At 44.3% G+C, this 26,643-nt stretch overlaps 1 protein-coding gene across 1 annotated transcript in view; it reads right to left on the reverse strand.

Moving 5' to 3' along the window:
- The window catches only part of LOC138645258 (ankyrin repeat and fibronectin type-III domain-containing protein 1-like), a 238,878-nt gene that overhangs the window by 204,299 nt on the left and 7,936 nt on the right, over positions 1 to 26,643 (reverse strand). The window contains exons 2-4 of the mRNA XM_069734422.1: positions 24,361 to 24,651; positions 18,941 to 19,116; positions 15,205 to 15,419 (exon numbers count right to left, since the gene is read on the reverse strand). Of these exons, the coding sequence (XP_069590523.1) occupies positions 15,205 to 15,419; positions 18,941 to 19,116; positions 24,361 to 24,482 (513 nt within the window). The 5' untranslated portion in view covers positions 24,483 to 24,651. The remainder of the gene's footprint in view (positions 1 to 15,204; positions 15,420 to 18,940; positions 19,117 to 24,360; positions 24,652 to 26,643) is intronic.

Below are 26,643 nucleotides of genomic sequence, written 5' to 3' on the forward strand. Positions count from 1 at the left end.
AGGCTTAGAGCGCCGTCTAGTGGAAAGTAACAGAACACCAGTCCCTTCACTATGGGCTGGGAGTTCTCTTGACTGCTCAGAAATGGTGAAAAACATCTGACAAGTTCCAAAGGTTGTAATATTCCACATTTTTGGACCAAAATCTTTGAATCTGGATAATAATGCATACTGTATACGGATCCCGGGTGATAGTGCAGCTTGTAGTACTGGATTTACATTCCTCAAGGAAAGAGGGCCTGCTAAATTGTGGGGGTAGAGAATAGTGGAGGGAGCCTCATATCCACCGCTACTTCTCCATTCCTGGTGACTGGAAACAACAGGACCCCCGTACTCTAGATACTTGCAGGTCTGGTGTGGGACACACACCTATAAGACATTCATGGCATATTCTATGGATATGCTACAAAAGTCAGAGATGGAAATACCCCTTTAAGGTGTGGCATATATAAAGTGATTGTCTCATCTTCTTAAAATGAGTTAAAATTGCAAAGGGCTTGGAAAAACAAGCAACTTTGCGATTTAACTCATTAAAAATCCTCTCCATTCTTAAGAGCAGCGCTTACAAGCTCTTTGCTATAGAGTTTGCATGTGCTGCTCTGAAGCTAGCCTGATTGAAGCCGGACCCAGCTGCTGCACTCCGCCGATGCTGCCCGCAGCAGTGGAGAATGTATAGCTCGGGCCAGCGGCTCCAGCGTGTGACTGGTCCAAACTGTCAATCATCAGGACCACACTGCCCCTGACAAGCAGGAAGCCGGGAGGCAGGGGAGCAGTGGGCTCCTGAAGACTAAAGATGGGACAAAGGCTTTATTAGGAATCTATTTTTTTGCTATCAGAGAGTGTTGTGGGCATTGTACAGGAGGAGGAGGTGAGCTGTGACATCTATTGTCAATGGTGGATCCTGTGTTATCTACTGTATATAGAGGTGTTATCAGGCATTGTACAGGAGGAGGAGGTGAGCTGTGACATCTATTGTCAATGGTGGATCCTGTGTTATCTACTGTATATAGAGGTGTTATCAGGCATTGTACAGGAGGAGGAGGTGAGCTGTGACATCTATTGTGAATGGTGGATCCTGTGTTATCTACTGTATATAAAGGTGTTATCAGTCATTGTACAGGAGAAGGAGGTGAGCTGTGACATCACCTATTGTGAATGGTGGATCCTGTGTTATCTACTGTATATAAAGGTGTTATCAGTCATTGTACAGGAGAAGGAGGTGATCTGTGATATCCCCTATTGTGAATGATGGATCCTGTGTGATCTACTGTATATAGAGGTGTTATCAGTCATCATACAGGAGGAGGAGGTGAGCTGTGATATCCCCTATTGTGAATGGTGGATCCTGTGTTATCTACTGTATATAGAGGTGTTATCAGTCATTGTACAGGAGGAGTAGGTGAGCTGTGACATCTTCTATTGTGAATGGTGGAGCTGAGGTCATCCATTTTACATAGATGTGCTATCAATCATTATAATCCTGCTTGTGATAACAATGAGGTAACTGCTGAGAAGCATTTTTGATCTCACGTATACAGTGTTTGCATATGCTTCGGCCCTTATAGAGAGCTGCTGCGCTCTCTTTTTGCATATTGTGCAGTCATTGCAGCTTGCACCTATTCACATTGCATGGGAGGTGCTGGTCAGGATTTTGTTTTCTGTAATCCCTAGAAGTATCAGCCTTTTAGGAGATTTAGTGGCCATAGTGAAATCGGAAAAATTTCAGGATTACACAGCAACATGGAGAAAAAAAAGTTTAAAAAAAATAAATTATCTAATTTTGCAACATTAAACTTGATTTAAAGAAGCAGTTACTTTTCTGACAATGTGTCCCTTTTATTGGGCTGTCACATGGAGATCTCCCCAGTCCATATTCTCTAGTGTGGTACATGGACATTACAGAAGGGTCCCCCTGCTCGCACCCCCCCGCTCGCACCCCTCTCTATGAGCCAGAACAGTAAGCCATTTTTGCAAGCTCTGCTCCCGTTCTGGAGAGCTCCGGCTGTTCTTACAGTATGAACGGCCGTCATGTAAACTACCTGGCTGACTGCAGCATTCCCTTTCCTTATGTTTTAGGAGACAGCCTGTGGGGGTGCTCAGTACTCGGATGTGCCCCCTAGGCTCAGTCACCTTTCCTACGAGTTGCATCACTAAGTTCGCAGCATTTAACAGGTCATCGGCTAGAGCCATTTTCCAGTAAAAGAAAACCAAGCGGAGGGTATTTTGAGCTTGTGCGCAGAAGCAACTTGATGTGTCTAAAAATCGCCCCACTTACTGGTAGAATGACTATTTATACGAATGTGGAGATATTAACAGCAGCTGCTGCAATGCCGCTCAGACTGGTGAGAAGACAGATAAGCCCCCGCCGCACACTACACCATAACCTTCTATCTGTAACCAGGGGTAAACAAGTCAGATACTGAGCGAGGGTCCTGTGCTGCAGACCTCCGAGCATCTACCGGTGACCGGTCACCTCTCAGTCTACCGCAATGTAACAGTCCACGTGACGCTTACGGTAAAATGTATATCCATACCTGTGCAAAACTCTGCTATGGATAGTTTCCTAATATATCGCTATATCGGAGCTAGCTGCACTGCATCCCCCAACATAGACTAACATGGTCGCTGTCACTGCAACAAACTTTGCATAAATCAATAGTATGAGCAAGTATAAAGAAAAAAATACTTCTACCTCTCTTCATGCCATCTCAAATGACTTCTGCAAAGCAGAAGGAGAGGTACAAGACATAAAGGACATTATACAACGGTAGTGAGCAGTGTAGCTGTGAATCAAGCACTGGGGTAAGATGAAACACTCATTAGAAAGCTGCAGCGGCCACTCTAATATCTCTATATAATTTATCTACAGTATAATCTTATTGAAGTTGTTCGAGACAGCAAAAGGAGAAGTAGAAGACATAGAGGACACTATACAGCAGTAGTGAGCAGTGTAGCTGTGAATCTAGTACTGGGGTAAAATGAAACACTCACTACAGAGCTGCAACACCCACTCTGTAATATTTCTATATTACAGGGTGGGTGCTACAGCTTTCTAGTGAGTGTTTAATCTCACCCCAGTGCTAGATTCACAGCTACACTGCGCCGCAATTGGACCATGGATCACCCAGGTACTCCAACATTGCCTGTTCTGTCATCTCTATACTATCTCCATGAGTTCCAGCTAGGTGTATGTGACTACCAGTTATTTCAGGGGGACCTTCATAATTTAGGTTGTCTCCGTATTTATCGATTGCTAACATTACTTTTCACCCCACACCTGTGCGCTTTTCACTATCTTCAGACATATGTCTTTTTAGCCACACTTGAGCATTGCCCCTTTTTACACCTTATTATTTATCGTTAGCTCTCATTTTTTTAACAATTAGCTGATTTTCAGGCTAGATACATATATAACCGTCTATCTCGGTTTCTTATAACTTAACATTTCTTGGTGATATTCAGCCATGTCGACATATCGTACAATATTTAGATGGAGCTTTTTAACTCCATCTAGTGGTGTTTTTGTTTTATTGCTTTTTTTGTCTATCGCATATTTATGTATATATTTTTACCTTTTGTATATGAATTAATGTTTTTTTTTATCCATGTGTGGGCACATCTTTGTACGTAGTGCTACTATTTACCATGAATGTCTAATAAAGGTATTTTTTTATTCTACCATTGTTCGTCCCACAATTGTTTTCTTTGGACCGCAATTTCCGTGTTCTCTTTTGGTACTCTGTCTCCCCGAATGGTTCACCAATATATATCACCTATCCCTCTCTGAGGCTTATATAATGCTAGTTTCTTAGTATTTGCTACACTCAGTATGTGGTATTACATCCCCGGTCCATTGAAGGGACTAGAGCCGAGCTCCAGAGAGGGAAATCTTAATGCTTCAGCACAAAACATTATGGACAATTGTAGCTTCCAGCTTTGTGGGAAGTTTGGAGAACAGATTCTGTTCCCCATGACTGTGCCAAATTGGTTGGAGGAGTTTGGTGGAAGAACGTGGCCGACCGCAGAAAGTCCCGACCTGAACCCCATCGACCACCTATAGGAAGCGACTAGAGAGCAGATCGTGAGCCCGGCCTCTCCCCATCATCAGTATCTGACCTCACAAATGCTCTTCTGGGTAAAAGGGACAAAAAATTCCACAAACTCCTCCAAAATCTTATAGAAATCCTTCCCAGAAGAGCTGGAGCCGTTATATCTGCGGAGGGGCGACTCCATATTAATGTGTATGGTAAGGTGGGAGGTCAGGAAAGCTCCTGGAGGTGTAATGTGGAGGGGGGGGGCACATACTTTTCTCCATATAGTGAAGGTTAATATCACGTCTCAGCCGCCTGCATCTTTCTAGGTTTCCAGGTATTCGACTATATACAGTGTTGCAGAGCAAACACTTAATGAGAATTACCATAAAATCTTATCTTTTCTGTGCACTTCACACATTTGATCATCAGAGGTAACGGAGAAAATTGCAATTTTTTTTTCGGGAATATTTTTTAACACCATTTTTCAGCACAATTTTCAGCCGTGTAGAATAACATCCATCGTCATGTACTGCAAGAAGACTAGGAGCAATCTCAGGATCCCAAAGAGGAGGAATAATTCCCCATACACTTGACGCCATTAACTTTAATGATGAAGATGATGGCATCAAAAACCTCAGTCCTGGGCAATGGACTACGGCACTGGCCTAAGTCAGAGGAACAGAACATAGATCTGAACCACACTGGCACCGATCCCTTATGTCAGGTTCCCAGGTGGCACATTGGATGAGATTCAGCAAAATGCTGCAAAAAAAATACAATCTGTGGCTACAGATGAAATCGGAAGCACAATCTGCAGCACAATCCACATGTCACAAATTTGTGGAATTTGTTCCAGAGTCCCATAGAGGATGAATGGATCTGCTCTGCAATGAACAGCGCTCTGCTATTTCAGCCTGTCCCATAGAGCATGAATGGAACGGAGTTCGATCATGCTCTGCTATCTCAGTAAGTGCCATAGAGGATAAATGGAGCGGAGGTCGATCATGCTCTGCTATCTCAGCCAGTCCCATAGAAGATGAATGGAGCGGAGGTCGATCATGCTCTGCTATCTCAGCCAGTCCCATAGATGATGAATGGACCTGCCCTGCAATGCACAGCATTCTGCTATTTCAGCCAGTCTTAGTGGATGAATGGAGCAGAGGTCGATCCTGCTCTGCAATGCACTGCTAGCTCAGTCAGTACCCTACAGGATGCAAGGAGGAGAGGTCGATCTGCTCTGCAATAAACAGCGCTCTGCTATCTCAGCCAGTCCCATAGAGGATGAATGGAGCGGAGGTCGATTTTGCTCTGCAATGCACAGTGCTCTATTTCATCTAGTCCTATATAAGATTAATGGAGCGGAGGTGCAGCATGCTCGACTTCTGCTCCTTTCGGACAAGAGCTTTGTTCTTGGGACCGCAGTGGGCTCCCACAGTCGGACAAATTTACTACGGAACGTGATAAAGACCCCTTTAACCGTTATTTACGGCACCGCACATAAGCCCTTTAAGATGCTGCAGATTTTCAAGGGTTTGCTTCTTCGATAACTGGTGGAAAATGTGTCTCCAGCCGCCCGAGGACAGTCTGCGACTTGAAGAAACATTTGTCTTGTCAAGGTAACAGGGTCCCGAGGTGACTAGACTTCCTTATCCTTAATACCCGCAGGGGCCAAAAGCTCGTCCGTCTAAGATTACTCAGATTTAGCTCTAGTCTTGCTGCTATTTACAGACCAGGACATCACCTGAACCATGTAACAGGAGCCATCACATCAGTTTTCTCAAACTCAAGGCTTCCAGCTTCTCTGGTCCTATGTCCTTATGACAACACTTCCTGCATGTGCTTGGTGGGATTCCCATGCGACTGCTATGGGGACCGTGACACTGGGACACTGACCTGCATCTCCTGCTCACGATGACGGTCATACAGGTCTCATGCAGCGGCCACCACTAGGGGGAGCTCTCTGTATACACATCTAAATCACTCCCTTATAAATCTAAATGCAGCTGCTCCCTCTAGTGGCGATAGCCAGAATATCATCATGTATAGAAAAAGTCACCCATACTCATAAAATTCCTGTTCCGATGCAGAGAATGAATGTAATAAGAACAAGCACAGTGAGAACTGACACCACCCACATCAGAGTTCACATCTACACCGACTGGTTAGTAGTTCTGGAAAGGTTAAGATTGTATAAATCATAGAGGTCCAATTGCTGGGACCCCCGACAATAACTAGAATTGGGGTCCTGACCCACTCTCCTTTCCTGTAGTGATAGAAGACACGGCACTCAGGGCTTGTTGGAGGTGCACAAGTTAGGTATCCAACCCGTCAATCATAAATAATAAATTACTTGGCACTCAGGAGATGATTTTTGCAAGATAAGAAGTGAACAATTTGTTTATTAGGTGCATCCAGTTCCACATTTAAACGTTTTCGGTCTAATCATAAGACCTTCATCAGAAATGGTTATTGAGTACTGTAATACATACGTAGAAAAACACAAAAGAATGTTTCAGAAAAATGATGCACAGAGTAAATACAAATATAATACATATTGTTCGATGACAACAAAACAAAACATAAATAAACATCACTTGTTGAATGGTAGACAAGAACAGTGGCGGCCTAAACGGATCCGGCCTGGTGTTCCGTGAGTGGTGAACTTCGTAGAAGAGATGCTAAATACTGTGGACGTGTATAGGAGAGATAAAAAGAAGAAAAACAAGTCCAGCTAGGGAACCGCGCGAGTGGACTGCGGCATGACCACCCCCAAAGGATACAGAGAGTGCGGTGACCTTCATGACTAGTGGTCGATGCGCTAAGGTGCAAAGTGAGCAGCCTAAAATAAAAACATGAGAATGTCAATAATACACTGATGTCATGGTGCAGGGATAGTGCAACATGCCTGGGCAAAAAGCCCCGTAGGGCCTTAAGGGCACAAGGGCCAGTCCTGAAGTGTGACCACGTAGAGCCTGCGAACAATGAGCAAAAAAGCAAAAAACAGCCAGTGGAAATACCAGAACACCATGTACTATGGAGGAATAGTCTAAGCGAGTCCCAAAACAACTACCTGGATGACGTAGAGAATCTGGAAATCTGAAAAGGCCCAGAAGGTGCCAGCAACAGAGCAGTCCCGGGAGAAGGAGGGCGTCTGGGGGGGGGGGGGTTTGGGGTCGCTAGTCTTACCCATGATGGGGGTTTTGAGTAATGAACCAGGCAGGGAGTTTATAAAAGCCTCAGGTATCTTTTGCATGTGTTTAGAGTTAATTAGTTGATTCAGAAGATTAGGGTAATAGGTCGTTTAGAGAACCTTTTCTTGATATGCTAATTTATTGAGACAGGTTTTTTGGGTTATCAGGAGTTGTATGCCAAAATCATCAGTATTAAAACAATAAAAGACCTGACAAATTTCAGTTGGTGGATAATGAATCTATAATATATGAAAGTTTAATTGTAATCATTACATTATGGTAAATAATGAAATTTAACACTATATGCTAATTTTTTGAGAAGGACCTGTAGATTATTATTATTAAACTTTTTTTCCTTAAATTCTACAAGTTAAAGCATCCACCATTATAACCAGAGATCTTCGGGTTGCTTTTTCTTTAGAGTGTGGATATACTGCCACCTGGTGGTGGTAAACAGTACTACGAAATAACTACTGACAAAGATCACGTGCTCCTTATAATTAACCTAAGAGTATGCTCACACCGAGTTACTTTATATTGATTTTTTTCTGTCTGAAAAAAAAAAAAATCAAATAACTACATATTTAAAAAGAAAAAAAAAACATTTGCTATGGTTTTTATGCTTTTTGTGTATAGGTGTTTTTTTTCTCATTCAGTAGTCAAATTTGGAATAGTTTTTGTTTCCCAAGCAGAAATGCCTCCAAAATTGACATATTGGGATACATTCACACGGATTCTTTGACATTAATTTTTTGCTCTGGTTAAGAGGTTTTTAATAGGTTTTTGCTTGTTTTTGTGTGTGTGTGGGGGGGGAGGTGTCTGCAGAAGTCAAATTTCAAGCAGAAATGCCTCCAAAATTGACATGTTGCTTCCTTTTTCCATATGGAAAAAGAAAGTATCACCGGGTGACATGATTTCATCTTGACATCAATAAGACGCTTAATCACGGAGTATCTGAAACACTTTTTATGTGGATTTTGGAGCAGAATCTCTCGTTAAAGAAAAAGCTCTGAGTGGACATAAGCTTGTTTTTCTTTTTCTCATAGCATTGCTGAGCATACAGACCCCAATGGGGCAGCATATGGGGTCCCAACGGGTCCGAACTGCTATCCTATGGGTAATGTGTGTGGCCATTTAGGGTCGATGTACGTTACGGTGCAGTACGGCAAGAGCGATGGCTCAGTTTTATTCTCTGTATAAAATAAAGGCTCCGAAATCTGCTGACGTCTGACCCATTGTAGCGCCAGGTCCCTGACAAAACTGATACCAGCAGCATCAGCCACAAACCTATTGGCAACACTGTGCCGATGCTCGCCCAGGACAACGGCGTCGGACCGATCGCTTCACGGGTTTCAGTCCGAAAAACCCGAAAAACCACGAGCAATAAATGATACATAAAATTACGGATGTGCAGCTCCGAGACGGAGAAGGAATAATCCTGTGGTTCAGGTAAATCGAGGCAGGACAAATAGCAGTTGTCATGACAACAAGCGTGCAACCTGGCAACAAGTGCAGGGGCACGGGGGGCTAATACACAGGATCTTTCCTCTAATTGGGAGCCACTCAAAGCCGTTGTTGCCAGTAAATACTTCGCTCCTCACGACCTGGGCTCGGTATTTATGTGAAGGCTCCTTGTCCAATATCAGAAACCTCCATATTTGATCCTCTCGGCCACAGATTCACATTGCCTCAGTCTCGTCCTGACAACTGGGACGACATTTTGGGACAACGATCGGGCACGTGCCCCTAGATTGGTGGCCACTAGACTTGGTGCACATGGATTTGCAGGAGCCGATCCGTCGGCCATGTCAGTAGCCCAGAGGACCACCTCTAATGTGACCGCTCTTCTTTTGGCGCGATGTCACATGCACGTTACTCCGCAAGGATGACATTACGCCAAGAAGAAGAACCGCGGATGCCACTATTTAGGAGGCGCTACTCAGGGCACAGACCACTGACAAAAAAAAGTTCATAAAAATTAGATAAAATGTCAGCAGACCGGATGGATGTCAGGATTCTCTTCCACCGTCACATTTCTGTGCTTAGTAACATACGTATCCGTGAATTATATTAGCGCCCAGGCTCATAATCTGCCATTGGCGTTAGGTTTAGTGTCCCTTTAAATGTTCTTTAATTAAATCTACTGTACTGCGGATGTAGAGAATGGAAATAGCACTCGGCTAGGTAAGTGGATCAGCAGGTATAATGGAGCATTAGATGACGTTGGTCGGCAAAAATCACTGGGTGCGATGTATTCAGGTGCAGCTATTTGTGAAACCATTCCCATAATATTCCAGCACGTTGCCATGGGAAACAGCGGACGGAGCGCGGAGGAAATGAGCGGTGCTCAGAATGCAGAACATTATCCAGACTCCGCGCCCGCACAGGGACGGCACAAATGTCATCAGCTTCATCACACAGATTCCGGGTATACTGCAGCACTCAGAACGGTCTATAACTCTGAGCAGCTGGAGATAGAGAGACATCGAGAGAGAGAGAGAGAGAGAGAGAGAGACAAAAAGAGAGAGAGAGACAAAGAGAGACAGACAACAAGAGAGACAGACATCAAGAGAGACACAAAAAGAGATAGAGACACATCAAGAGAGAGATAGAGACATATAGAGAAAGAGACACAAAGAGATAGAGAGACACATCAAAAGATGGAGAGACATTAAGCGAGATAGAGAGTAGTGATGAACGAATATACTCGTTACTCGAGATTTCCAGAGCACGCTCGGGTGACTTCCGAGTATTTTTTAGTGCTCGGAGATTTAGTTTTCATCGCCGCAGCTGAATGATTTACATCTGTTAGCCAGCATAAGTACATGTGGGGGTTGCCTGGTTGCTAGGGAATCCCCACATGTACTTATGCTGGCTAACAGATGTAAATCATCCAGCTGCGGTGAGGAAAACAATCTCCGAGCACTAAAAAATACTCGGAGGACCCCCGAGCGTGCTCTGGAAATCTCGATTAATGAGTATATTCGCTCATCACTAACAGAGACATCAAGAGAGAGCTAGAGAGGCAAAAAGAGACATAAAAAGAGAGAGACATCAAGAGATAGAGAGACAGAGCATGAGAGAGATAAGGCGACACAGAGCAAGAGAGATAAGGAGAGAGAGCTAGAGAGATAAGGAGAGAGAGCTAGAGAGATCAGAAGAGAGCTAGAGAGATAAGGAGAGAGCTAGAGAGAGATAAGGAGAGAGCTAGAGAGAGATAAGGAGAGAGCTAGAGAGATAAGGAGAGAGCTAGAGAGATAAGGAGAGAGCTAGAGAGATAAGGCGAGAGCTAGAGAGAGATAAGGAGAGAGCTAGAGAGAGATAAGGAGAGAGCTAGAGAGATAAGGAGAGAGCTAGAGAGATAAGGAGAGAGCTAGAGAGAGATAAAGAGAGAGCTAGAGAGATAAGGCGAGAGCTAGAGAGAGATAAGGAGAGAGCTAGAGAGAGATAAAGAGAGAGCTAGAGAGATAAGGAGAGAGCTAGAGAGAGATAAGGAGAGAGCTAGAGAGAGATAAGGAGAGAGAGCTAGAGAGATAAGGCGAGAGCTAGAGAGAGATAAGGAGAGAGCTAGAGAGAGATAAAGAGAGAGCTAGAGAGATAAGGAGAGAGCTAGAGAGAGATAAGGAGAGAGCTAGAGAGAGATAAGGAGAGAGCTAGAGAGATAAGGAGAGAGCTAGAGAGAGATAAGGAGAGAGCTAGAGAGAGATAAGGAGAGAGCTAGAGAGAGATAAGGAGAGAGCTAGAGAGAGATAAGGAGAAAGCTAGAGAGAGATAAGGAGAGAGCTAGAGAGAGATAAGGAGAGAGCTAGAGAGAGATAAGGAGAGAACTAGAGAGCTAGAGAGAGAGATAAGGAGAGCTTGAGAGAGCGAGCTAGAGAGAGATAGAGCTGGAGAGACATAACGAGAGAGATAGAGCTAGAGAGAGATAAGGAGAGAGCTAGAGAGAACTTGAGAGAGAGATAGAGAGAGAGAGAGAGAGCTAGAGAGCTAGAGAGAGGTAGAGAGAGATAGAGCAAGAGAGATATAAGGAGAGAGCTAGAGAGAGCTTGAGAGAGAGATAGAGAGAGAGAGAGAGCTAGAGAGAGAGAGAGATAGAGCAAGAGAGATATAAGGAGAGAGATAGAGAGCGATAGAGATTGCTAGAGAGAGACTTAAGGTACCGTCACATTAAGCGACGCTGCAGCTATCTAGACAACGATCACGATCGCTGCAGCGTCGCTGTGTGGTCGCTGGAGAGCTGTCACACAGACAGCTCTCCAGCGACCAACTATGCGAAGTCCCCTGGTAACCAGGGTAAACATCGGGTTACTAAATGCAGGGCCGCGTTTAGTAACCCAATGTTTACCCTGGTTACCAGCGTAAACGTAAAAAAAAAAAACACTACATACTTACATTCCGGTGTCTGTCCCCCGGCCTCAGCTTTCCTGCACTGTCAGCGCCGGCCAGCCGTAAAGCAGAGCGGTGACGTCACCGCTGTGCTTTCCGGCTGGCGCTCACAGCCAGTGCAGGAAAGCACAGCGCCGGGGGACAGACACCGGAATGTAAGAATGTACTGTTTGGTTTTTTTTACGTTTACGCTGGTAACCAGGGTAAACATCGGGTTACTAAGTGCGGCCCTGCTTACCCTGGTTACCAGTGAAGACATCGCTGAATCGGCGTCACACACGCCGATTCAGCGATGTCTGCAGGGAGATCCAGCGACGAAATAAAGTTCTGGCCTTTCTGCTCCGACCAACGATGGCACAGCAGGATCCAGATTGCTGCTGCGTGTCAAACTGAACGATATCGCTATCCAGGACACTGCAAAGTCACGAATCGCTAGCAATATCGTTCAGTGTGACGGTACCTTAAGAGAGAACGAGAGAGTGAAATAGCAGGACAGATAAGGAGAGGTAGAGACAGATAAAAAGAGAGACAGAGATAAAGTGAAAGAAAGAGATCACTAAAGAGAGACAGCAGTAGAGGGATAGAGAGAATGAAAGAGGTAAAAAGATGACGAGACAGGTAAAAAGAGATACGGTGAGAGAGATAACTTGAGAGAGAGACAAGAGAGAGAGACATAGAGAGGCGGTAGAATGTAAGTCCGCAAGGACAGGGTCCTCTCCCCTCTGTACCAGTCTGTCACTGTAAACTTGTTTACTGTTAACGATATCTATAGCCCTGTATGTAACCCCTTCTCATGTACAGCACCATGGAATTAATGGCGCAATATAAATAATAATAATAAATAGAGAGATAGGTAAGTAGTTGGCCATTTATCTTGCTTCCCATGTCTTTTCTCTCTTATAGCTACTTTCTCTCTCGGCAGAGTCCTCCATTTACCTCTCCATTTCTATTTCTTTCTCCATTCTTCCTTTCTTTCTCTCACATTCTCGTATCCGTCTGCTGCTTCCATCTTTGTGTCTGGGGCCTATTACATTGTCAGCTCACTATTTACCTGTTTCCGTGTAAGTAAACACTAAGGTAGAACGATAGATACAGTAGATGGACCGATACGAGGATGTGAGAGATAAACGGGTAGAATAGGTAAAGACATAAAGAAACAGATAGAAAAGGGAAGGTCAAATAGAGAACTGTGTAGAGAGATACAACAGATAAACAAATAGAATTAGGTAGGTAGATGACTAATTGGACACCAGATCGATAGATCGTTAGATAGGAGAACTCACCAAGAACTTTCCTTTATAACTCACAACAAAACGTTTGCTCCACAAAATTGGGATAATAAACAGTCCTTACCCCAAAACACAGCTTTCCCCTCCTAAACATCCCTCCGCTCTGCAGCAAGTCGTTGACACTGAAGTGTCCTATGACATCTCCTCACAGAGACTTTGCGCGGTCAGAGAAATGATTACATCCCAGGAGAGAAACAAAAATTGTTCGTCAATTAATATAGTGTCATAGGAAAGCTTAAGATCTTCTCTCGGATTCTAAATCCTCCAACTCCGGCTTCTTCATCCAGGAGGAATAGATTCTCCTCCTCGCACCTTACAACCTGCATGAGCGGAGGATTATGTGGACTATCTTGGGAAAATTTTTGTCAGCCACGATGAACAAGACCAGGTGGAAGTCATCAAAAACATCTCCGATTATCCCTTAACGTGATGTCATCTCTAGACGAAATCCAAAGGCTCCTCCTGGGAGGTTCTGAAGGTCCAAATGGAAGCGAGATGTTTCCTCAAAGCTGAAGGATATGCGTTTTTTGGAATATTCTTTGTAAAGGAATTGGTGGTCTTAGGTTTCATGGAAGAGTAACTGGAGAACCTCATTACAGCCCCGGAGCTGGTAATGAGCGTGGATAGAAGGGTAATAAAGGGCTATCAATTTCCGGATCGGGTTACTGCTAAAGTACAGGACACAACGTGCGGGCATTAAACTTTAAAGAAAGTTCAGCTGTCACCACCCCTATCATGGAACACTTGTCCCTTCATTACCCAGACCAAGAAGAAAAATAGCAGAATAGAAAGATCTGAAGACATAACGTGGGGTCAAAGATGGAGGGTTATAATGGTAGATAGTTGATAACCGTCTGTAGAAGTCCAGTACTCACTAAAGGTTTAGATTACAATGACCAAAATGAAGCAGGGGTAGGAATATTTTCTACTAAATTAGGCCTTTCGCGTGTGTTCTCCTGTGGAGTTTCCAACTAGAACATGGTAACACATGGGGTCTGTGACAAAATTGCACACAGGGAGTCAAATATGGGACAAATCCTGGGCTTACGTCAGTCAAAAGTGTCTCCTCAGGGTTGGCGGGACATCACCCTCCTCCCAGTTTGGGAAATACTGGTGTAGAACGCAGAAGCTGGAGATGACACTGGTGGGACCACAAGCTCAGGGTCCTACAGGTCTGGAAGCATTAGAAAAAGCTACCCAACTAGAGACTAGTAGTGGATAGCTGTCGCTACCCACGGGATCCACCGGTAGTAATAATATTCCAATAAATGCCCAGAAAACTAAAGGTGTGACATAGAAAAAACATTTTCTTATGACTGCATCCCATAAAATATGGTCACTAGAAAGTGTCTGGCATCACATATGGTCACAATAGTATGAGAAATAAAAAAAAATCTAACGAAAAGAAAAAATTAAGAAAAGTAACGCCCCATAAGGACCCTCACCTATCAGGAAGAGCACATAAGGATTGTCTTTCAGTCTGGAGGATCTGCAACGTCCATACATTACACTGACAGACTATTGAATGCAGTAGGAAAAGTGTAATTCCTTATTTTAACTGCGGAGGCAGTGTAGGGAAACAACACGTATAAGGTTTTCCAACAGATCACAGCAAATCACTAGGGATTATAACATTGGGGCAAGTTATGATCAGCTTCTTGTTGGGGGGCCCCTCAATGAGTTATATTGAAAACAGAGAACCCCTTTAAGAAAACAAATAACAATAATTTCAGGCCCAATCACTACGGTTTATACTTTATACATATTGTTTAGTGTCATCAATCCTGGAATCAGACTTCCTATAAGGGCTAATAGCCCACCACACATGGTGAGAAAACAAGTACTTTGCATGTTTACATGGGTATTCTGACATATTTGGCAACACAAATTATTAGGGTTATTAATAACGGGGTATCATTATGATTCCAGCTCTTGAGGGTGCAATGGGCATCTGCAGCACTGCAGAAGTTTGAAGAAATCTTTTGTGAATTCTGCCCAATTTTTTAGTCCTGGATGTAATTATTGATTCAATTCTTTACCATTTTTAAAGACCTCTGCTTCAAGACAGTGAATGGGCACAATCTTGTGACTACCTGTACCGACCAAATCCTGCTCACAGCTGAGGGTCTGGTGCAATATGGTATCAGTAGGGAGTCCAGGATACATCATACAATTGTGTCCACCTCATTTGTGGTCAGACTGGGTCTGCACTGGGATTTTATTGTCTAAATGCAAGGCAGACCATTGCCAATCACTGACCGATAGCAGAGATCTATAGGCTTTATTGATATGAGATGAGTTACTTACAAACTGCCTCCTCAGCTTGCTCTTCACCTTCGGTCCCTGGGCGTCTGGCGGCTGCAGGGGGTAGTGACAAGAACTAAGGTGGTTGTCTACTGAGATGCTCTTCCGCATATGAAAGGAGCGCTGGAAATTTAGACGCTTTTCCTCTGGAGAGGAGAGGAGCGTGGGACCCAAACCACTGGTGTTCATCAGACTTTCTCCAGTCAGCCATGAGTTTACTGGGAGAAAACAAACAAACTGGTTTAAAATAAGATACTAATAAAGCTGGCCAGTCACACCAGAACAAAATCAGCCAAACACACTAATTATGGTGTAATCGATCAGAAACTCCATAGGAAGGGTATATTGAATTTCAACATGCCTGATCATTTGGTTCAGTGGTGTCTGGCAGTAACTTATTCTCATTTCCCGATTTAGAATATATGCACGACTGGCCAAAATGAGCATGCATGTGAATGGAAATATCAGTAGAAATAGCAGGAGCATTTATTCAACATTGAAGGTATGACCAGCTTAGGAGAAGTAAAATTTAAAGAGGATATATCACTTCCTAAGAAATTTCATGAAAAAAAAATGTTCCAATATACTGTATATTATAAGGTAAAAAAAAAATAGGCTGAAGTCAGGGCCCATTGTTGTCTCACTATTTTACAGCTGTGTGAGACTTCCTGCTTCTCAGATGGGAGATACCACTATGTAGGAGAATAATGGGGGTGGTCAGGAAACGGAGGGCAGGAGGAGAAGGTGGCCAGAAACATCAACTATAAGCATGTAACTAATCTTTTACAAGCAGTCAAATAATCTTTTGCATACTAACCCTTTATAAGCAGCTATGTTCTCCTCCTGCAGATGAACGCTTTTGAAGCAGATGCCTCCTCTCCTTGCAAATGTACCTTTTAGAATAAGCTGTATAATCCTTCCTCCTTTATGAAGGATGCATTACACACAAGAATAGCTAATTACATGGCTAGTAAATAACGATATTTAGTTCAAGGCAGGGCCGCCATCAAGGCATTACCGTCATTACTGGTGTATGGGGCCCGGAGAGCAGAAGCAAAGGGGGGCCCAGACTGGGGGAGACACAATGACAGCTTGCGCTGAAGCAGCACAGCCAAGCCACTGTATAAATGGCCTGGCAGACTGCATGGCATGCTAGGGCCTGGGGTAATTGGTCCCCCTCGTTTAATGACAGAAAAACCCACAATGGTCACAGAAATAACTTGAATCTGACAAAAGTAATAATAAATAAAAGATCTATGAAAATGAACAAATGAAAGTCGCTTTTACAGCCATGCTTCCACAGAATTAAAAAAAAATTTTGACCACGTGTGTATGTGATCTGGTGTTCGATGGGAATTGGTGAGGACGTGGTGCAGAAGTGGAGTTTTTCCAAGAGTGGGCAGTGGGATTGTGGAAGGTTCGAGAGATGGAGACAGAGCCTGGCCGAAGTCTCAAAGAAGCCTGAAAATTTTGCCAATATGGGGCTCCGATATTCCTAGAGGTAGCCCTGGTTCAAGGTCAAGTTTAGGCTCTTAGTTGGAGGGGAGGTTACATTGTGTGAGATCTGCATTTTGTCGATTTACTTTTTGATGAATTTATAAAAAATTTTTAAAAAAAAGCAAATGATAAATTTCTGTCACTTGCAGCCTCCACTAGGGGGAGCTCACCAGACAGGGATGTATACACCTTGCATTATCTAATTGGGGGTCAGCAATAACTGTGTGCAGAGAGCTCCCTCTAGTGGTGAAAAATGCAATGACAGTGTGACTGGAGGAAAGAGAACTTGTTCCGCACTATTAGCACGGACCAGAAGTAGTCATACATAACACGTAGTCTTGTTGTAATTAATGCCATTAATTGAGAAGACAAATAAGCAAGCAAAACACCAAGTCATTCAATGTAAAAAATAAATAAAAAGGGAAAAATAAGATAATACAAACAAAACGCACGCAGTGCACACACAGGATCTGCAGCTCGGTGACTGAGCTTTACTTGACAAAACATTTGCCTGTTTGAGTGGAGAACAAAAGCGGCTCTGGCAGCTTTCGGCACATGTCTTCCTCCAGTCACAGATGTGATGTCAAGGAGTGCAGGGAACGCAGCCAGCCCCAGACTCTTACTTGTAGAACAAGGGTCAGCTTTGAGTGATTTTGCTCCGGCGGAGCTGGAGTTCATTGTCCCCCGAGGGCCTGTCCATATGTCTAGATTTTATTAATCCACTGTGTAACAATCTTCTGTATCTCGCTATTATTACACGCTTAAAGGGGTTGTCTGAGAATAGAAAAAAGGGGCCAAAAAACAGCACTACCCTTGTCCAAAGTCTTTGCATGATATTGCAATCATTTAGAGGACTATTGCAATACCAGACACCGCCACTCGACAAGAGTAGTGCTGGAGAGCCTTTGCAATTGAAGTTAAAGGATTTTTCTCTCAAGAGACACTACAGAGAATGAATGACAAAGGTCTCATCATGGTGGCCCCAACGATCACCAGAATAGGGGTCCTGTTCTCCCTGCTAGCCCTCACTGCATGGATGAACTGGAAAGGAGCGCTGCTCATGCATGAACCCTATGACAGTAATTGCAAGCGCTGTGCTTGACAGTCTCCGCCAACCCCATAGATTTGACAAGGAGTGACGGTGCTCATAATAAACCCCCACTCCATTCATGCTCCGCCTCACTAAAGTGGTGCAAGAAGCAATGGGGCGCTTGAGACCCCCAATTTTGTGATAATGAGGACCCTCAGCAGTCAGCCTTTTATCACCGATCCTGTGGATAAGTAATAAATGTTTATAGTGAGGGACCCCTTTATGGGGTTATCTTTAGAAGTTATCACCCATCTTTAGGATGGGTCATATGTTGCTTATTGCTGGGACCCTCGGTAATCTATAAATAGGGGTTATGACATATGAACTGAGCAGTAGCCAAGTATGTGGACCACCGCTCCATCTATTATCTCTGGGACTGCTGGAGATAGCCAACTACAGTGCTTGGCTTTTACAGCAGTCCCATAGTTAATGAATGGAGCAGAGCTGCACATGCCCAAGCACTGCTCCGTTCAGAAAGAACCATGAAGAGCCCTGTGCTATGGATCAATGAGGGTCCCAGTGGTTGGACCCCCAGCAATCATCAAGTATCATGTGGATAGATAGTTACTTCTAAAGATGAGACTATCCCTTTAAAATAAAAATGTAGATTGCCATATATATAGATATTTAGCATACAGATGACCCAAGATTCCAAGATGGAGTGGCGGTGCAAGGATCTGATAAGGGTAATGTGCACTCGATTACCCTCTTGCCAATTCAATCTGGCCCAATGAGGATTTAAAGTGAATATTAATAGCAATGAAATAGGAAAAAAGATGCATATTCCACCATCCTTTCAAGACTGGGATCCAGAATGCAGAGGTTTTCTGAGCTTCAATAGAATTGAATGGAGAGAGCCGACCCTGCGCAGTCACCCGGTCACCCCTGACAGCGGACACACATCATTCACACCAGTCGTGTCCTGTATCTGCCGTCTTTCTCCAATCTGAACCTCTGGAGAACTATCACATGGGGTTTCCACTTCATAAAATGCAGTTTTTAATTTCAGGGTTGGAAAGTCATTCCGATGTAGATTTTCAAAGTAAGTACAACAGTGTATACAGTTTGTAAAGTAAAATCTGATGATAGATCCGCTGTAAAAAAAAAAAAAATTCCAGATTTATTGCCCAAATAAAACCCTCCAAAACTTACCAGCCGGCGGCAACTTGCAGGACGTTAAGGTGTCTGTACTTGTTGAACATGTTGAAGGAAGTCGAGAGACCGATTCCTGGAGCTGCGGGACCCTGGTCAGGACTGGAGATTGGGGGATACTGGGAAGAGTCAGGGACTTCCCAAGGACAGGTCTCTGCAACTTTCTATCCAGGGACCTGAATGTGAGAGCAATTAAAAATATTGTATCACATCTACAACCAAACCGATACATTTTTATGAAAAATACATGGGTAATAAACGTATGCTAGTAGACCCGAGTCCCATCAGGACTCATTGAGTTTAGTTAGTGAACTCCTTAAATGGAAGACCCTCCTTTACAGCCGATTAATATCTCCATGAATAGAACGTTAAAAAAAAAAAAGTATTGTGAAGCTCCAATGAAGACATAAGTTTCCATGGTAACAGACTACAAACACACACTGTGTAGTCAGATCCGGTAGTCATAATTCTATATACTGTTAATACAAAAAATAAATAATTTTCATATCCGATGCACTGAAACAATTATGAAAAAAACTTTGCAAAGGTAGACCTCATCTTTAAAGGAGGACCTGACACTTGTCATATGGATTTTTTTTCTACCTGGTGTAAAATGCCGCTGTTCCCCGGAATAAGGCATTGATTTTCTTTTGTTCCTGAGCCTCTCCATTCCTGACATATGGCCACTTCTTTGTATATAAATCTAGTCTTGTTAGCCAAGGGGGCAGGATCCTCAACTCTTCATGACGATTCCGCCTTCTTGGCTATCAAGACTAGATTTATAGAGGAGGCCGTATCTCAGGAACGGAGAGGCGCAGGAACAAAAGAAAAACATTGCCAGATTCAGGAGAACAGCGGCATTTACATGAGGTAGAAAAAAAAATACATAGTTATTACAATAACATGTCCCCTCTTTAAAGGTTTACAAAAATAAACTGCACCCCTCATGCTTCAGGACCGTGTCTGGCCTTGCAACTCAGCCTCGTGCATAATAATTGGACTGAGTTGTAATACTAGACTCAACCCATAGACAAGAGCGGTGCTTTTTCTAGAAAAAAAAAAGCTGAATCTTATCCTTTTGCCTAACCTTGGTCTACCCCTTTAAGAGTTGGAACCACAGTAGAAGAAGATATAAAAGTGTAGTGTAAGGGGCCATAACATTCCTCATCCTGGTGGTATAGAGCATGCTTTGGATGCGTGTCCCGCCATATGGGGTTACTGATTCGAAGTCTGCAGTCAACAATCATGAAGTTTCCCAACAGCAGAGGCCGACTCTGCCCAATTATCCCGACCCGAGCCCAGACACACGAATATATTTGTAAGACTTCAGTGAAGCTTTGCCCTTCATAAAGACGGCTTAACGAGCGAATTTACAAGACTCTGAAAATTGGCTGGGAATCCCGACGTTCAGATCTGGTTGGCTCGCGTTGGACGGCAGCGAAGACGTAACCCTCCAAATGGCTCGGATAATACTGTAATTAATTTGAAGCTTCCAGCAGTTCTGCAAGATGCCAATACTTAATTCTGCTGTGGATTATCTGCTTACTACCATTTATTTATAGAGCGCCAGCACATTCAGCATTCATTTACAGGGCAAAGTAATAATTCACAAGTCACCCGCCACCAAGAGAGCTGACAAACCGATTTCCCTGTGTAATGCTGCACGCACAAATTAAAGCTCTCGGCCAAAACTGGCGCATTGCACTACTGTAGCGCAGAACCCAAAGGGACGGAGCAGGGCAGGGGTTCTCTCTTTGGGGTTCTCGCAGGCACCATTTGTGACAGATTAGATTACCCATCTATATGTGGCAGCCGGAACCCCCATTCACTTCCATGAAAGATACGACATTAGCGTAGCAGCATCCGCTCGGGTTTCCTAAATCCCATTCACCTCTAGACATCGGAAAGAGACGTTCTCTCATCACATAAATGGCTGGTATGGAAATACCCCTCTATGTACAATTGTATTCAATCTAGATATTTGTAAAACATTTGGCTTAGGCTACTGTCACACATCTGTCTTCGCCGTCAGGCTCAATCAGGCAAATTTTGAAAAAACTGGATCCGGCGAAAGATGCCGCTAGATCCAGTTTTTCCCCATAGACTTGTATTAGCGCCGGATGACCTTACGTTTCGTCCAGTTTTTGCCGGGTCCGAGAAAATTGTCGTTTCCAGCGTCTTGAAAAGAACACACACAGTAACGACGCTTCCGGCTTTTTGCTATAATGGAAGCCTGTGGGAGCCGGAAAGTGACAGATCTGGAAAATGAAGGATTCCGGCGCCGGATTCCGTTTTTTTAAACTGAGCATGCTCCAATTTTTTTTTTAATCCAATTATCTGGATATGCTAGTCTGATCCGTTGAAAAAACGGATCCGTCGGATCAGTATTTCACATTCTGCGACGGATCTGTTTTTTCAACATTCAACAGATTGTGCCTGACGGCAAAAACCTGAAGTGTGAAAGTAGCCTTACACTGATACTTTGTACAAAACTGATAAAAGTATGTGCCCCCTCCACATTACACCTCCGGGAGCTTTCCTGATCTCCCATCTTACCATAGACATTAATATGGAGTCGCCCCTCCGCAGATATAACGGCTCCCGCTCTTCTGGGAAGGATTTCTACAAGATTTTGGAGGAGTCTGTGGGAATTTTTGCTCCTTCAACCAGAAGAGCATTAGTGAGGTCAGATACTGATGATGGGGAGAGGCCGGGCTCACAATCTCCATTATAGGGGTTGGATGGGGCTGATGCCCGAGCTCTGTGCCCCTGCTCATGTCCTTCCCACCAAACTCCCCCTCTATGTCTGTATGGACCTTGTGTATGGTCATGGGAAACAAAAAAAAAAAAAAGAGTATTCCCCAAACTGTTCCCACAAAGCTGGAAGCTACAATTGTCCACAATGTTTTGTGCTGAAGTATTGAGCTTTCCCTTCACTGAAACTAAGATGTCGCCCCCTGATAACAGCCCATAGTAGAATTATCTCTACACCATCTGTACAGGGGGCACAATTCAGTCAGGAAGGGGGGGGGGGGGAGACGTCCTCCTGGAATCACCAAACCCAAACTCCTCCATCAGACGCAGATAGAGCAGTGTGATCCGTCACTGCACAGAACACGTCTCCTCCAGAATCCAGTGATGGCAGCTTTACACCACTCCATCCGACGCTCAGCATTGTGCTTGGTGATGCACGGCTGCATGCAGCTGCTCGGCCATGAAGCTCCCGGCGGGGCGCTATGTCTGTGCTGATGTTATACCAGAGGAGGCCTGGACTCTGCAGTTATGGCATCAGTGGAACATAGTGACTTTTCTACTCTCTTCCATAGGTGACTCCACTCTGTAACATTACGGGGGCTCCACTTCTTGGCTGAGTTGCTCTGCTTCCTTCCACTTCTCAATAACATCACTCAAAGGTGATGGGAAAGATTTAGGAAGGAAGAAATGTCAAGAACGGACTTGTTACCCCGGTGGCTCCTATTACAGGACCGTGCTGGTATCCGTGAGCTCTGCACCACCATGACTGCAACAGCATGATGATGTTATACACCTGGGGCAATGGGGCTCAACGAGAAACCGGAACTCTTAGATTTACGTGTGTCCTGATACATTTCCCCATACAGTGAGGATGGACAGATACACGTTATCAGCTCCTCATTTATATCTCGCTGGCACACATCCATCTGCAATCTCCTGACGGTAACATCCACAGAACACGAGAAGCGGAAACACTTAGAATGAGACATAAGTTGCAAATATATCTGCTAAGTGAACTATTTCTGTACATTGCTGGCAGCGCCCCGTCACCTGGCTGTATAGGAAAAGCGCATTGCAGGCATCGTCACATTACGGTGACACATTAGGAAGCGATACGGTAATTAGACAGCTTTCCACACACCAAGCTGCTGAATATACTGTCACTTGTGTGTCCTCAAACTGGCAACATCAGCTCTCAGAGTTGTCTGTTCACATTATATCCTATGGAGAATTATCACTCAGCTTTCCCGGACTCCTGAATGTCAGTTCTAGATCAGTCGCTTCCATATCACAAGGCAGATTTACCAGTTAGGAGCAGAGGATCAAAGGGGCGATACCCGATATTGGAAAAGTCATCAAATTCATCATTGATTATGGATGCTAAAATGCTACAGCTGGGTAACGGCAGACTGGGAAGTGTACCTGTCATTTCAGAATAAGTCATCATGTAGGAAAACACTATCAGTGGCCATTATATGACTTGGCTACAGTTACCAGTGGTCTCTGAGCTAGTGGGTGAAGACTGGCTGCTATGAGGTCTCCCAAACACAGAACACACAGACGTGAGGGATTCCTGCTCTACAGTCTGCTCCATAGTAGATATTCCGATCTACCAGCACCATGTAGAACATTCTAAAGCAGTACTGAGCAGTGTAGCCATGAATCCAGCTCTAGGTGAGATAAAACACTTACTGGAAAACTGCAGAATTGTCTATGTGTCTCTCACTGCTTCTCTTTCTTACTCTGCTCCTTCTTACTTCTCTATACACTTTAAGAGGCAGTTGTAATCTGATCCCTCAGTGAAATGGCAGCACAGATAATCCACATTCTACAGTAAATAATGGGGTCCAAGACCGGGAATGGAGAGGAGCACCAGGGGCCCTGATTCATGTGATAATGCCATGCTTGACTAATATAATGTAAGAAGAAAGTTACATACTTCTACTATAGCAATGGCTGCCTGTGGTAGGGACACTTCACTAGGGAAGGGATTAGAGTAAATTATAACAATAATTACTTAAGTAAATTACCCAAAGAATTAAAAATCGCAAATGGGTTTCAGTATCAAGCATATATGAGCTCGGGTCAATAAACCATCAATGCAAGATTCACAAAAACCCGTCATCATGCAGATCAGTTACAGAAACGTCAAGTTAAAATTCCTCTACTAGATCTCTGATTGCCATCAGTGAATGGAAACATCCTCTCTTACTTATGCCCTGTTCATGACACAACTCGTTACAATACAAAAAATAGTCCAGAAGAAAGAGGTGAAAAAGTACTGAGCTTTGACCACGCGTTTCGGGGCCGAACCCGAAAAGATCTCTTTATCAGGTCGACCATTATAGGTGAGTGGAGTGCCACCATTTTGCCTGGGTTGAACCAAGATAACATATTCACAGGATTCGGTGATAAATTGCTCATTGCTGGGGGTCTGAATTGGTCGAGATCTGACCACTGGGACCCTCACAGACTAGGGTATGGAATGCCCAACATTACATTAGAGGACCACCATGTATTTCACCCTTTCACAGTTTGGCATGGCACTAAAGGTTTTAAACAGGCTGAGCGCAAAAAAACAAATAATTGTTTCCATTCACTGTCAGCAAGCAAAGATATTGCATAAATATATGAAAAAACAATCCAAACAATGATAGGTTTTCTACCTGGACTGTGTGACAGTGCAACAATAGCTGCCGCTCCTCCTTCCAGTGCTGCGCCCGGGCCGGATGTCCTCTCTTGATTTCCTCAAGCTGAAATACTCGGTCAGCTTCCCAAATGAGGACATGCTGCCACCCTAATTTCTCATGTGACGAGGACTTCACCCTCTGCCCCCAAAGCTCGGGCAGGTATGATGTGAATTCTGGCAGCATCCCCTGAGGGACAAGGAGCAGAGATTCTCTCTTCAATATCCCGGGCGTCTTAGGTAATGATCACCTCAGGAACCGCAACCAATCCTATGGGCTTCAAGTTAAAGAGGACAACCACAATGTGGTGAGGTACAAGTTTCCTTAGTCTGTCACTTGCCTTAAATATGTATTTTTTTTAATGGTATAAATGCCGCAGTTCTCCTGAATCCGGCGTTGTTTTTCATTCGTTCCTGCGCCTCTCGGTTCCTGAGATATGGCCCTTTCTTCCCTGTGGGTAAATTAAACCTTGTTTTACAAGTGGGTGTGGTTCTCAACTCTTCTCTCGAGCACCACACCCAGTTGGAGAAAACGTCTAGATTTATATACAGATAAGAGGAGGTTATATCTCAGGAACGGAGAGGGGTAGGAAAAAAAGAAAAACATCGCCGGATTCAGGAGAACAGAGGCATTTAGACCAGATAAAAAAAAATATCAACCTTTATACCAAGTGACACATCCTCTTAAAAGAAAAACACTTTCCAGCAGCAAGTTAGGAGAGTCATTATACCATGCAGGGACACTTATAAACATGCAGTGCTCGTGTTTATACACAGAAGCCAACCCGAACAAGCCGAGCGGCAGCATAAATAACGCAGCAATGAACGGTGATGCGTTTTACACTACTGGAAACTCCAACAGACTATACAGATAGGCTGGAGTCACCGATGCAGCAGAGCTCAAACAGTGACTATGGAGAAACGGACGAGTCCCGTGTGCAGCGCCATGGATTGTATAGAAAGTATACACTCATTCACCACACTTCCTACACATTTTTAATTTTTTGCCAGTCAGGCTACAATAAAATCCAGCTCTTTGCTACCTAATTATAGTGGTCTTCATAGAAATAGTGGTTGCCATGTGAACACTCAACGACAGGTTTGAGGCCTTTTTAACAACAGCGAAATATAAATATCTCAAGAGAAAATATGGCAGATGTGACATATGGAGCGGAAGAAAACCAAAAAGAAATGGATGTGTGAAAAGCATCATAAAAGTCATGGATCAGACTCATTGGGACACAATGGGCATTATAATAGTACAAAAGATACAAACATAAAAGATAATAGTGACAACAAGGCGAATGGGACAATGTGAAAAAGTTCTATTGGAAATATGTACATCCAACTATGATCAGGGATCAGATACTTTACTAAATAAGTACACAAGAGCCTACATCTACAAAACCTGTCCTCTGAATACAAAGCCCCGTCCTCCTCCTAATACACAGGGATCAGGACACAGCCCCGTCCTCCTCCTAATACACAGGGATCAGGACACGGCCCCGTCCTCCTAATACACAGGGATCAGGACACGGCCCCGTCCTCCTCCTAATACACAGCCATCAGGACACGGCCCCGTCCTCCTCCTAATACACAGCCATCAGGACACAGCCCCGTCCTCCTCCTAATACACAGCCATCAGGACACGGCCCCGTCCTCCTCCTAATACACAGCCATCAGGACACAGCCCCGTCCTCCTCCTAATACACAGGGATCAGGACACGGCCCCGTCCTCCTCCTAATACACAGGGATCAGGACACGGCCCCGTCCTCCTCCTAATACACAGGGATCAGGACACGGCCCCGTCCTCCTCCTAATACACAGCCATCAGGACACAGCCCCGTCCTCCTCCTAATATACAGCCATCAGGACACGGCCCCGTCCTTCTCCTAATACACAGCCATCAGGACACAGCCCCGTCCTCCTCCTAATACACAGGGATCAGGACACGGCCCCGTCCTCCTCCTAATACACAGGGATCAGGACACGGCCCCGTCCTCCTCCTAATACACAGGGATCAGGACACGGCCCCGTCCTCCTCCTAATACACAGGGATCAGGACACGGCCCCGTCCTCCTCCTAATACACATCCATCAGGACACAGCCCCGTCCTCCTCCTAATACACAGCCATCAGGACACGGCCCCGACCTCCTCCTAAAACACAGCCATCAGGACACGGCCCCGTCCTCCTCCTAATACACAGCCATCAGGACACAGCCCCGTCCTCCTCCTAATACACAGGGATCAGGACACGGCCC

This window comes from Ranitomeya imitator, chromosome 7, assembly GCF_032444005.1.
Source record: "Ranitomeya imitator isolate aRanImi1 chromosome 7, aRanImi1.pri, whole genome shotgun sequence".
Taxonomy (NCBI): domain Eukaryota; kingdom Metazoa; phylum Chordata; class Amphibia; order Anura; family Dendrobatidae; genus Ranitomeya; species Ranitomeya imitator.